This window comes from Callospermophilus lateralis, chromosome 10, assembly GCF_048772815.1.
Source record: "Callospermophilus lateralis isolate mCalLat2 chromosome 10, mCalLat2.hap1, whole genome shotgun sequence".
Taxonomy (NCBI): Eukaryota; Metazoa; Chordata; class Mammalia; order Rodentia; family Sciuridae; genus Callospermophilus; species Callospermophilus lateralis.
The window spans coordinates 2,128,559-2,141,101 of NC_135314.1; the positions used below are offsets into that span (position 1 = coordinate 2,128,559).

At 55.8% G+C, this 12,543-nt stretch overlaps 1 protein-coding gene across 4 annotated transcripts in view; it reads right to left on the bottom strand.

The window, feature by feature from the left end:
- Window positions 1-3,425: 3,425 nt before the first annotated feature.
- The window catches only part of Agpat3 (1-acylglycerol-3-phosphate O-acyltransferase 3), a 72,529-nt gene continuing 63,411 nt past the window's right edge, over window positions 3,426-12,543 (bottom strand). For all 4 annotated transcript variants that reach the window (XM_076868773.2, XM_076868771.2, XM_076868772.2 and 1 more), the window contains 2 exons: window positions 8,601-8,799; window positions 3,426-7,646 (listed from right to left, as the gene is read on the bottom strand). In XM_076868773.2, the coding sequence (XP_076724888.1) occupies window positions 7,558-7,646; window positions 8,601-8,799 (288 nt within the window). In that variant the 3' untranslated portion in view covers window positions 3,426-7,557. The remainder of the gene's footprint in view (window positions 7,647-8,600; window positions 8,800-12,543) is intronic.

Here is a 12,543-nt window from a genome sequence, read left to right on the forward strand (position 1 = left end):
CCAAGTCACCACCACTGACCTAACACACCCCATCCCTGGTGGGACAGGGGACCAGGCGGTAATGGGCAGGGACTCCGGGCCCCCAAGCCTCTGGGAGGTTTTCATTTCTAACCCTGGTGTGGGCACGTGAGTGTTCGCGCCCCTTCTCTCCTCTGCCCGCGGGTTGGTGTGCTGCTGGGGCAGGTTCTTCCTGGAGCCCCCCACTTCTCTGAAGGCCTCGTAGCTCTTCCTTTTCACTCCCCCTCCGGTGCTCCCCAGGCCTCCAGAGCCATGCAGAACAGCACCCGGACAGAGATGAGCGCCTGGGAGCTTCCAGCAACACTCCCCTTGGAAACCCACCTGCCCCCCTTCCAAGACCCCTTCCCGCAGTCCCTCACCCTCCACCCCCTCCCGCCCTGCTTCCCGGCTCTGTGTCCCGAATGGCCACAACCACGGGGTGTCCTCGACCCTGTCCTTCAGCTGGCTCTGGCGATGGGAGATGAGCAGGACATTGGGGGAGGCAGCCACTGCCCCCTTTTCATAGGGCAGTGGCCTCGGGCTGGCCCTGTGAGTCAGGCTTCTTACAAAGCCCTGGCAGGTGGGTTTGACCACTGAGCCATCGCCATCATGAGAGTCTTTTGGATGAACTGACACATCTTAAGACAGTGTGTGGAGCCTCTTGTCCTGAAAGTGATGAGAACCTGGGGACCTTGGGGACAAGTGTGCCCAGAGGGCTGCCTTCAACCAGAGGCAGGATCTCCCGGGGAGCTCTGTGAAGACCACCCCCAGCTCTGTGCACCTTTGCTGCCTGATCTGACTTCCTGACTCAGGTCTCTGCAAACAGGCTCCTTGGTGGGACGCTGCTTTGGGTGTGGTGTTCTCCGCCTGGGCAGGGGACTGGGGCCCCATCCCTGGCTTCCATGTGTTGCTCTGGGCAGTCAGGTCATGGTGTGGTTGGCCAGGTGCCCACCTCCTTGTGTGCCTGAGGCCATTCTCTCGTGGAGATGGACGCTGTTGGCCACGGTGCTCCGCGCAATCATCTCTACCACAGCAGCTCAGCACGTCACAGTGGACACGACGGAGGCAGGGACCTAAGGAAGTGTCAGGACACACTGGGCTTGGAAAATATGACACAGAGGAGGTTGAATGGAGCAGAGGAGCTGTGTGAGGTCTGCGGGGAAGTGTCCAGAAGCCCGCCACCGCCACAGTGATGCCCTCTCCTCCCTGGAGGACAATGCCCTTGTGCAGGAAGGAGCCCTTCTGGTGGGGTCACTCCACCTGGCCATGGCAGCTGCCCAGGCAACGGGTCCAGAGCAGGACACCAGGTCTCTAGTGAGGCCCAGTGCTCCAGCGTGTGCAGATTGCCAGTCTGCGACCACTCACTTCTTTTGTTCAAAGTTCTTTTACAGACTGGAAACTCAAGGGCACACAGGGCAAGTGCTGGGCCATTCTGGCAATAAGGAGTGTGTTTTGGATTACAATTCAGAGGCCTCCAGACCCCGAATCCAAATCCTTCCCCCTACGCCACCACCCTGTCCCATGGAAATACAGCTGCTGGCTCTGGCTGTCCAGAGGAATGGGGAGTGGTGAGGCGAGCACTAGACAGGTCGGGCAGAGGCAGAGCAGGCTGCTTTGCAGGCAATTGAAGCTATGACAGATTTTTGACGGAAGAATCTTTCTGGTACTTTCTATGCCTGAGCTTCTAAGGCTTCGGAACGACTCCATCCTGGCAGGTGCTGTGAGGCCAACACCCACACAGGGGGCTGCAGAGACTCTCGGAGCCCTAGTGAACTGGTCCTCTAGCGCCTGCACTGACCGTTCCCTGTCCCTGGGCTCAGGATGGGAGTCAGGTGGTGTGGGTGCACCCAGGTGGCCCACTGACCACAGGCAGGACAAGTCTGACAGCGAGCTTCCCTGGCCTGTCCTGGCCCAGACAGCAGCAGGCCTTGAGCAGGAGGAGCAGTGTCTGCCGCAAAGCGGCCTCCTCCCAGGACTGCAGGCCATCTGGGAGCGTGGTCTCAGTGAGCTGCCTCCCCGTGCGCCCACTGCTGCAGGGACCTGGACGTCAGGGCTCAGTCCTGGCCCTGGAGGAGGCATGCTCGTGAGGACGCTCTCCAAAGTCCGTTTCCTAGAGGGGCTGTACTTGGAGGACCACTCCACTCTGGATGTGTGTGCCCTTACCTGTGCTGGGTCACACGGCACGAGTGCGTGGGTGTGCGGTGTGTGCACGCGTGACAGACAGCGCACGGGTGGGACTCTCCAGAGATCCTGACTGAGCCCTGGCTTCCCAGCCTCCCAGGAGCCCAAGTGGGCAGGCCGCTGTTGCCAAGGCCACCTGAAGGAGGCCCCAGACAGAGAAGCCTGTCCATCAAGGGGCTGCTCCCAAGAGCAGGACACCCAATTCCTTCAGTGTGAGTTATTTTGGGGCGACAAATGAGACCCTGGAGTAGCTTTCAGTTATAATAAGATTTTGGTTTTGAATAAAGAAGAAAGAGGGGTTTTCCTTGTCTTCTCCACAGAATTTGGTTTTACAAAAAATTAATTTTTAATATTTAAACACCTGCTCTGGAAAACCCCTCATCCTTGATGGCCTTTAAAGCCCGGCCTGGACTGTGGGTCCCTCAGGACACACGTGCCACTGAGCATCCTGGTGCTCTCTGCCACGTGACCCCTGATTCCCTTCCAGAAAGCAACCGGCGCAGCAGGGAGAGACAGGGCAGTGCCCTGAGCTGTGTGGCTCCCAGGTCAGGGCCAGGGCACAGGGACCGCCCGGTGGTCCTCTGCCTCCCCCCTGGAAAGATCTGTGCAGACCAGAAATAAAGAAACGAAAGGAGGCCAAGAGTCACTTTCTCTTGTATTGTGGACATTTTCTCTCTCCTTCACAGCAGCATTTCTAACAAACAAGAATGATGCCTGCAGCATTTATCCAGAAAATACCACCGCACGAGAGCTGAGCGCCGCTCACGCAGCCTTCCATGCGGCCCTGCAGACAGACCTCTGCAGAACAGCACCGCCAGTCCTTGGGGACACGGGCCTATGAAGTCTAAGTCACCCCCACCCCGAACGACAAGTTTCCACACACCAAAATACCTCTCCTGACTACATAAAGCTCGTGAGTAGCAAAACTTGTAAAAATGAAGTATACAAAAGGAAACACCCTATAATACATTTGCACCCTGTATACAATGTATCCCTTTGAAAGTGGCGATGACATCGGGCATGGCAATTTTCCAAGGATAGAAAAAGAACCCCAACGTCTGCCACGCGGCACTGCAGTCGTGGTTTGCGTGGTTTCCCAGAGATGTTCGTGTGCAGTCCGCGCTTGCTGGCAATCCTCAGGATTAAGAAGCCAGTGGCATCTCCTGGCATGGAGGCAAGGAACATTTGATTGTCACAACATACAATTCTGAGACAATAAATACAACTAGAGCAGATGCATGTCTTCATTGGATCAAGTAACTCCAGTTTAATTTAATACGATTTAGTGCATTTCAGTATCTCATTCACAGTTCAATTGCTGTCTAAATACTTCTGCAACAAAAAGTTAATCTGAAAAATTAAGGAGAAAAGAGAGCTCCAGGTGACCTTGTCAGCACAAAGCAATTTGCAACAACCCGTCATCTGTGAAGGGCCCGTGTGGCTGCTGCCCAGGCTGACTCACGTCAGCTTCTCCGGTGACCTCCTGGGCTCCCAAGAGTGCTCTCGGAGCAGGTGAGGAGAATGCTGCCATTTCCCCCCGAAGCCGCAAATGCTTGGAACAAACCTCACTCATACATGCCCACCCCTCTCCAGCAAGCAGATCGCAGGGTGACTTTTTACCCAAAATCTGTCCCTGGCCCTGATACAACAGAATCTGGAGCCCATGTGTCAGTACCCACTGGGCAGTCCCCAGCAGTGTTCTGGGATAAAGCCAAAGCCCAGATCGGTGGTGCACCCCCCAGGCCCAAGCTGCTCTGGGGTGGCTTGCCTTGGGCTTGGGAGCCAGCCCACTAGAGAAAGGGGCAGGCCCGGGGACCAGGGACATGCCGTTTCCAGAAAGAAGGTAGGCAGGTGCATCAGACTCGCTGTCTTAACCCCGAGCCTCGTCACACTGTAGAAGGGTCAGAATCTGCCACGCCACACTGCTCAGCACGAGAGATGCATGCAGGGACCGCATGCAGCCGGCCAGCGGGGAGGGGTCTGCAGCAGCAGGTATGCCTGGGTGGCACGATCCAGAAGACAGTCAGCAAGGCTAGGAGGGTGTCACTTGGCCTGTCCTATAAGGTCTCAGGCAGAGACAAAGCAACATGCAGAAAGAGCCACTTATTCATCCCCCGGAATCAGATTTAGCTGGTACTCCCCAGGGGCACGGTGGCCTCCTGACATCTCGTAAATGACACAAGAGCGTGACACACAGCTGGGTCCGGCCACTGCCTTTTCTTCAGCGTCAGTGCTCAGCAACACCCCGAACAGACCAGGGCCAGCGGGGTTCTCCAGCCGGTGCAGAGGGGAGGATGGGGCAGACAGGCAGATTCAGAACTGGCAGGTGGTGATGACCGGCACTGTTTTTTTTTATAAGAAAGTGCTTTACGGTGCTGGTTGGGTTGCTCAGTGGTCTATCTATTCAGAGCTCAATTCCTCAAGCCAGCTCTGCTCCTCGAGGACAGGGACTTCACAGCACCTCACCAGGCTGGGCCTTGGGTAGCCACCACCAAGCACAGGCAGCAGTGTGGCCCCCTCCTCTGGGTTAGCGGCTCATCAGTGAGAAGCCTTTTCAGACTTCCTCAAGGCCTTTGTTGGGAGGAGTGTCCCCATTGAGGAAGTGCCTTCCCTTCTGACCGTTCAGCTGTCCCCAGCTTCTCTCCCTGAGCCCTGGGGACAACCACTGTTAGGACACTAGTAGAAAACCCCTGGAGAAGAGCACAAGGTCCCTGGACGCTGGCAGCTGCACAAAGGCACTGTGACATGCCAGGCATCACACAGCTCCCTAGAGAGGCCCAAAGAGCTGGCCGCTTCCTCCCTGCTCCCCACAGCATCAGAGTCTGCCTGAGCTGGCTTGTGGGGGCGACTCCACAAACTGGCCGCAGCAGAAGGCTGAGGATGGAGTCCTCAGGGCACCTGCTCCTGGGCCGGAGCAGACAGCCCATGAGACCATGTCCCAGGTTGAGCTCAGCCGGCCAGGTGCCAGGCTCTGGAGGAGCACCATGAGCCACAGGGCAGCGGGCAGCACCTCCCTACCTGTAGCCCCGGAGGACATGAGCCACTCGGGGCCTGGGACGCTCCCCCACACCACAACCAGCACACGTGTGAGGGCCGCCGGACTGCTTCTGTCCGAACACAGCCTGAACTTGGACATGACATCAGAAACGAGTGGATTCAGAAGTAGAGCGTGAAGGAAGAGAGAAAAGCACCGTGCAGAGACTCATTTAATTTAAAATCAAGGGGCTCTCCTCCCCTTTCCTTCTGAAGCAAATGGAAAGCAAAATCCAGTACCCTCGAAAAACAATACAAAACCCCCCAAACATTCACGGTGTAGTTTTTATTGCTCTCAGAAGGCTCATATTAGATGTGCACGCTGGGCTGCGGTCATCACCTCTCCACGGCAGAGGTAAAGCCTGTGCCTGGATCCCTCACGGTTCGCTCATGGACTCAATGCGGAATCTATATTATATATTGATTTCCAAGGGAGGGAGACTCTCTGGGAAGCCAGAGCTATTGATTCATGGCAGAATGGGAGACTGGCATTCCTGGGGCGTGGACGTGCAGGTAGTGCCCTTGGCCTTTCCCTGGGGATTTCCTAGGTGTCAGTGAACTAGTGACAGACGCAGACCTAACCAGGGACAGAGAGAGGAGCAGCCAGCACGGAAAGAAACCTCAGGGTGGGGCCACCCAGTGGGCACCCAGCTCTGTGCACAGGAGAAGGCCGGGAGAGACGGGTGAGGCCGAGGGAAGAGGTTCAGTGTCTCCTCTTGTCTTGCTTGGTTTGCCCGCCACCCTCACAAGGAACGTGCCACTCCCTGTCACTCACCCGCCCGCACAGGCCCACGGGGGCTCCCCTCTGCCTTCCACACAGACCACACGGCTCAGAAGCGTCCCCCAGAGAGGAGGCACCACCCCGCCCAATCTCCCCCAGCACTGAGGGCCGAGGCACGGTCACTCTCACTCAGTCCGTAGTCTTCTCCAGGCCTTTCCTCCATTCCTGCCTGTGTTCAGAATGCTGGTTACAATGTATCAGAGAGAACACCCGTTTTTTCCCCCCCTTGCTAAAAAAGATGAAGGGAGTGTGACTTTAAAAGAGCCAGTTCAAGGTTCAAGACAAAAGCCCAATGCAGGTGGTGGACAGGGTGGACAGTAGCCAAGGAGGCCTGGGTTCACTGGAAGCCAGGAGGGGCCTGAGACACTCCTGTCCACCCAGCAGTTGCCCTCACCAAGCCCAGCGTGCATTAACTGTGCTGCAGGGGGAAGCATTCCCGGTGGGCCCAGGGGACCTCGGTGAGAACACCCTGTCCGGTGGGGACACTCAGGGATGACACCAAGGTGGGGGCGGGGCACTGTGGGCACAGGCCTGGTGAGATGACATCTGCCTGGACAGAGGCAGGCCCTCCCTGGGACACAGGGTGCCCCTCGTGGAGGGGGGAGGCCGCACCCTGACTTCCTCGGGAAAGCCAGCCAGAGGCCAGCTAGTGAGAGCAAGTCAGCCCACAGGTGGGCACCAGCTGTCGCCACGTGCCTCGAGAGGAGGGCCACCTTCCAAGGCCCCACAGGGCTGGCTCTTAATCTGTGGGCCCTGCATGACCCTCTAGCCCAGCCCTGGTACAGGGGGCTAGAGCCTGGTGGCATGAAGACAAGGACAGGGACAGGACAATGCAGCTCTGGGAAGAGGAGAACGCTGCACTCCCTGGAGCTGTCGGGAGCCCACTCACTTTAAGAGCTGGAAGGCATTTCCACACAGGTTAAGGAGGAGGGGCAGACGGTGCTGGAGAACACAGCCGGGCCCTGGGGAGGCAGGACAACCACGGGACCTGCTCAGAATCAGTCTGATTTACATTCAGTGTGTGCTTATCACAGAAAAGACTTTCTCTTGGGGGCCCTCCCACCATCCAGAAGCCAAGGTGCAAAGCGGGTGGGATGAGTGAGCTCTGGGGCTGGGCCCGTCAACCCACACCGGGAGGACAGCAGAAAGTTCTTTAAGAGCCAGTGTCTGGGGGCGCAAAAGAGGGCCAGGGTAGGTTCCCGAGATGACTGATAAAAACCCAAAACCTCGACCAAAGTTTAACAAGACAGCAGCCCAGGCCCCTCTTGGAGGTGGAGTCTGAAGAGCACACCCGGAGCCTCCTCCATCCTGCCAGCCTGAGGGGCTCCCGGGAGGAGGGACTCGGGAGGGTCCTGCACGTGGGAGCTGGGAGCGCACACCTTCACCGCAGGCCTTCTGAGTGCTTTGCTCTTGGCTCAAGTTTTATTTGTTAATATTAGTCACCAGTTAATAAGAAAAATAGTTTCTAAGTGTCTCTTTCCCCTCGCTCTGTGTGTGTTGTTCTGTTTTTAATTGAGTTAATTTGATACCACGTCGGGTTATGTGCGTTCAATCACAGCCATTAATTATTCCTTTTTCTTAAACTCTTGGTTTCCGTAGCTGGAGCCTTTCTCTATTTCAGTCACTCCTATCAGTCTGCGGACTCCAAAGGAAGCTTGAAAAACAGGAGAGAGAAAGAAGAGGTCAGGCTGAGCTCTGCACTGAGCCGCGAGGCTTGGGCCCCCTCCTCTGCCCAGCCCTCTCTCCTGCCCCACCCAGGGAGGCCACTGAGGGGGCTTCGGCTTCTCCCTGAGCTCAGAGCTGGGCTGCCACTGGGGGCAGGCAGGGTCTGGGCTGCACTGCCACAGGTGAGGGCTGAGGCATTTCTCTGGCAGGGGCAGAGGCAGCCCACCTGCGTGGTGCCCAGCCTGCCCGTCTATAAGCCTTGGCTGCTCTGAGCAGGGCCTAAGAGGTGGGAACAGACTGGCCTTACAAAACCCCAGCAGGTGAGATGGACAAGCAGGATGCTCAGATGAAACCAGCCACGTCCTGTCCCCTGAGGGCAGTCCCAAGTGAATGTGCTGTCCCATGGCAGAGGCCAGTCACCTCTCAGGACCCCCCCCCCCAATTGTCCTGAAGGAGAAGCAGGGCACGCCAGGAGCCAGCCTAGGGAAGTGGGCCTGGCAGCTGAGGGGCAATGCAGGTGGACACTGTGTCCCTCCACAGAAGCCCATCCATTTGCAGGGACAGTCCACAGGGGCACATGCACAGTGGGTGTCCATTTGCCAGCCAGGCCAAGTCCAGCAGGCACCTGGCGATGCGATCCAGGACAGCACACCAGGAGGATCGCTAATGCTCAAGAGGTGGCCGAATGATGAGAATGTCTCGTGTGGACTTCAGGCCACCAGCCCAGCCCACCCCCCAGGCCTGAGTGCAGACACAGACAGCTTCAGTGCAAGTACCGCGGCGTGGGCCGAGGACACGGCCCCGTCGACTCCTTGACCCTGCAGCTTAGGGGCGAGAGCCACAGCTCCACAGGGCCACCAGGATGAGTTGTCCAGTCCTGGGCACCGAAGCCGGCATGCGGGGACACTCCCACACGGTGGGCTGTTACCGTAGTGCTCATTACCTGCTCCCACAAACCCCAGGAAGGTCAGGATCAGGAGAGGGGATCCACTGGCAAAGACGCCCAAGGCAAAGCTGAGGAGCGGGGAGAGGAGGACGGTGGCCCAGCACAGGAAGTTCAGCAGGGTCCACGGCCGCCGGGCAGGCCGGATCTGCTCCCCGGGAAACACGCCCTTCTGCTTGTACATCTCCTGCAGCGCATCCTGGAGGCAGGGAGAGAACAGGGTCAGGCTCGCCCCGCGCTGCGCTCAGGCAGGAGGACTGTCCACAGCGAGAGCTGACTCTGGTGTCCTGCCAAGCGATGGCGCCACTGTGGTCCTAGAAACCACGCAGCCCTCTGACCGGGAAGCTGCCAGGAAGCAACCTGCCAAGCCAGAGAGGCTGCCCCGCAGGACGGCAAGTGGGGGGCTGGCTGGGAGGGGCACGCCCTGCAGGGCCGCCACTCCACGGGAGAGGTGTGGGCAGCTGTTGGGACCTGCTGGGGTCCTGGACCTGGAATGTCTTGCACTACCACCAAGGGGTGCTGCCCCTGAAAGGCCCTGGTTAGCAGAGAGGCGTTCTCTGCTGATGGAAGGGCGGAGGAGGTATGAGGTATGAGCATGCAGGTGCAGCTGGCCACAGCTGATCTGCCAACAACACTGTCCAGGCTCTCTCCACAGTGACAACGGGGGCTCACTGCACACAGAGCTCGGCTGGGGGACAAGCTGCAGGTCTGCCACAACAGGTCCCTGCAGCCAGCACACACTGCCAGGTATTTTGACAGAAGTTTTGACAGAAGAGGTTAAAGTGCCAAACAATGCCCTCGAAATTACAGAATACGCATGACTATGAGCGTGTGTAGTCCTGAATTTAGAAAGATGCAGCACATGTCAGTAATTGCCTGGGAGTGTGACACCATACACTTTATTTCCTTTTCGTTTTCAATTCGCATTCAATTTTATTCTGTTGTATTTTGTGGTATAGAAAATGGGGGGCGGGGTAACAAACACGGGCTTGCAGTTGTGCCCATTCCCGGCCGCTCATGGAGGCCCTGCATGGCCAGGAGCAGCTGTGCTGGACACACATATCAGCCTGGCACTGTTCTTGTTAGGAGTACAAGTGGCCTCAACATTCACAGACAGGAAAAGGAGCCACTCGAATGGACACTGCTGCACGTGGAGCCTCCCGGCTCCTACAGGCAGGAGCCGAGTCTGTCACTAAGGAAACAGCAGCGACCAAGAAGAAAGAAACAAAAGACTGCCACGGACACTGTGTCCCTCTGTGATGCAGTGTCCTTGATGCAAACCTCAAAACAAGGACTTGAGAATCAACTGAGGGTGCTGTCACTGTGCATCACACCTTCTGGGAAAACTGCAGGTGACGTGAAACCCAAGCCCGGGTCACTTGTCAAAACTCCCACTTGCACTGGCCTCAGCTTATTCTAGACAACAGATGCCAGAGGGGGAGGACAGGGCTGTGCCCGGCTCACCCGCGTCGCCATGAACTGTGTGCATGAACAGAGGTGCCCGGCACTGCCTGCAGGTTCCACAGAGTCCTGGGAGCTGGACACGCTGCGAGCATCCCGCAGCCTGCTTTCTCACAGGCACATTCCCAAGATCCAGCTGTGCTGAGAGCACGTTTAGTTCATTCATTTTAACTATCAGGTCACATCAAACGGACAGACGAACACGACGTAACTGTTCCCGATCATGAACTTCTGGGCTGTTCCTAATTTCCTGCTGACCAGTACTGCTGCTGGCAAGCGTCACTCCACTTAGGAGTTCCAGAGTCTCAAATCGTGACCTGAGACCAGAGGCACTTTTCTTAGCACTTGGTGCAACCAGACAGACACAGCGTGCAGCTACAGGATGCAGGACACACTATTTCCATCTGTCTTTTCTTCTTGTGAGAGTCATGCTGCTTTAGGGGCCCACACTTGGTCCTCACATTTTGGAGGACACGTGATGAGTGCACATGGTTATGGGCCGCAGAGTGAGGTCTCAGTACATGCATGCAGTGTGTGACGACCAGCTCAGGAAATGCACACCCGTCACTCAAACACTTATCATTTCTTCATGGTGGGAACAGTCAAAACCCTTTCTACTACTGACTGTGAAACACATAATCAATCACTGCTGTGCTGGTGGCAAGGTGTCTCTTATCCATCTGCGCGCATCCTCTCTCCACCCTCCTTATCCCCTGCCTCTCTAGCATCTCAGAACTCTCAACCTCTGAGCTTTCTGTTTGAGCTCACATCTGAGTGAGAACACATGGTATTTGTCCTACTATGCCTGACTTTTTTCAACTAACACCCTGTCCTCAAGTTCCATCTCTGTTACTCAAATGAGGGTTGTAATGGTTTTTAGGGTGAGTGATGCTGAGCATTTTTTTCACGTACTGTTGGTCGTTTGCAGACCTTCTCTTGAAACACATCCTTTCAGATCATTTGCCCATTTTTAAACTGGATTCTTTTCCTCGTACTCAACTGCTTGAATGACAGTATTGTGGATCATCGATCCTTCTCAGGTAATAGCTGGAATATGTTTTCTTCCCTCTGCTGATTGTTTCCTTTGCTGTCCAGAAACTTTTTAGTTGAATGGAATCCTATTGTCAAACTTTGCCTTTGGTGCCTGGGCTTCTGGGCTTATGTCCAAACCAGGGACACGCTCAGGTCATTTTCCCTGTATTTTCCTGTAGCGGTTTCAGTTTCGAGGCTCACACTGAGGCCTTCAACCTGCTCTGAGTTGGTGTGTGGTGACAGGGGTCTGCTTTGAGTCTTCCATATGAGGAGAGCGCTTTGCCATGACCACTCATTGGCGAGAACGTCCTTCCCAGGGGAGGCCTGCGGTGAGGGCACTAAAACACGGGGACTTATTCCTGGGCTCCCTGTCCTGTTCTGCTGGCCTAGGGCCCGTGTGATTCCTGGACCATGCTGTCTGGGTCCCTGGGACTCTGAAGGGTGCTTTGAAGTTAGTAAGGCCTTGCAGCCTCCACCTTGGCCTTGCTGGTTTGTGCTGTGGTCCCACAGGAATCTTGATTCTCCAGCCCGTGAACATTGAACGTCTCTAGTTTTTGGCGTATGTCTCTAATTTCTTTCATCAGTGTTCTACAGTTTTCATCGTAGTGACTCTTCACCTCCTTGGTCAAGTGTATTCCTAGGTTTTGTTTGTAGCTGTTGTAGACTGGGCTGCTCTTGGGATTTCTGTTTCAGTTAGTTCGTTTTTGGTGCATAGAAGCAATACTGATTTCTGTACGTTGATCCTGTATCCTGTACCTTCACTGAATGCATCAATCTTAACGGGTTTGATAGTGTCTTTAGGCTCTTCTCTCCATGAGGTCACACCTTCTGCAAATGGGTAGGCCTCCCCCTCTCCTTGTGACGGCTCTCCTTTCCTTCTCCGACTAAGAGCTCGGCCAGTCTGGGAAGGGCGGTGAGGGTGTGCCTTCGCGCCTCGTCCCAGGCCTGAAGGCACGTGGACTTCCACCTATTCAGGATGATGCTCCCTGTGGCTATCGTATTTGGCCTTAACTGTGTTGAGGAGCATTTTTATCATGAAGAGAGGTTGACAGCAATGATGTGCTCTCTCCAAGTTCTCAAGCACACGGCACAGAGTCCACCGCACTCCTCCCTGCTCTCCTTTTACATTCCTGTTCAGTCCACAATCTCAATAACTCTCTTGCCTAAGGTTTTCTACTTCATTAATATTCCTATGGAAAATGCTTTTGGTGTATCTCACTCGCTTTTCTATAGCTTTAATTTCTGTTTAAATAATTCCTGCCGTCGTTTTTGTCATTTTCTCTGGGTTTGCTCTATCGTGCATCTGTACATAACGAACATGTAAATGTGTGCACATGTGCATGCTCAGCATGGGGAGCCTGGACACGGCTCACGCCCGACCCGTGGCTACCCCTCTGGCCGCTTGCCGTTCCTCTGCTTGCTCTCAGGCCTTCCCATGGCCCTTTCCCTC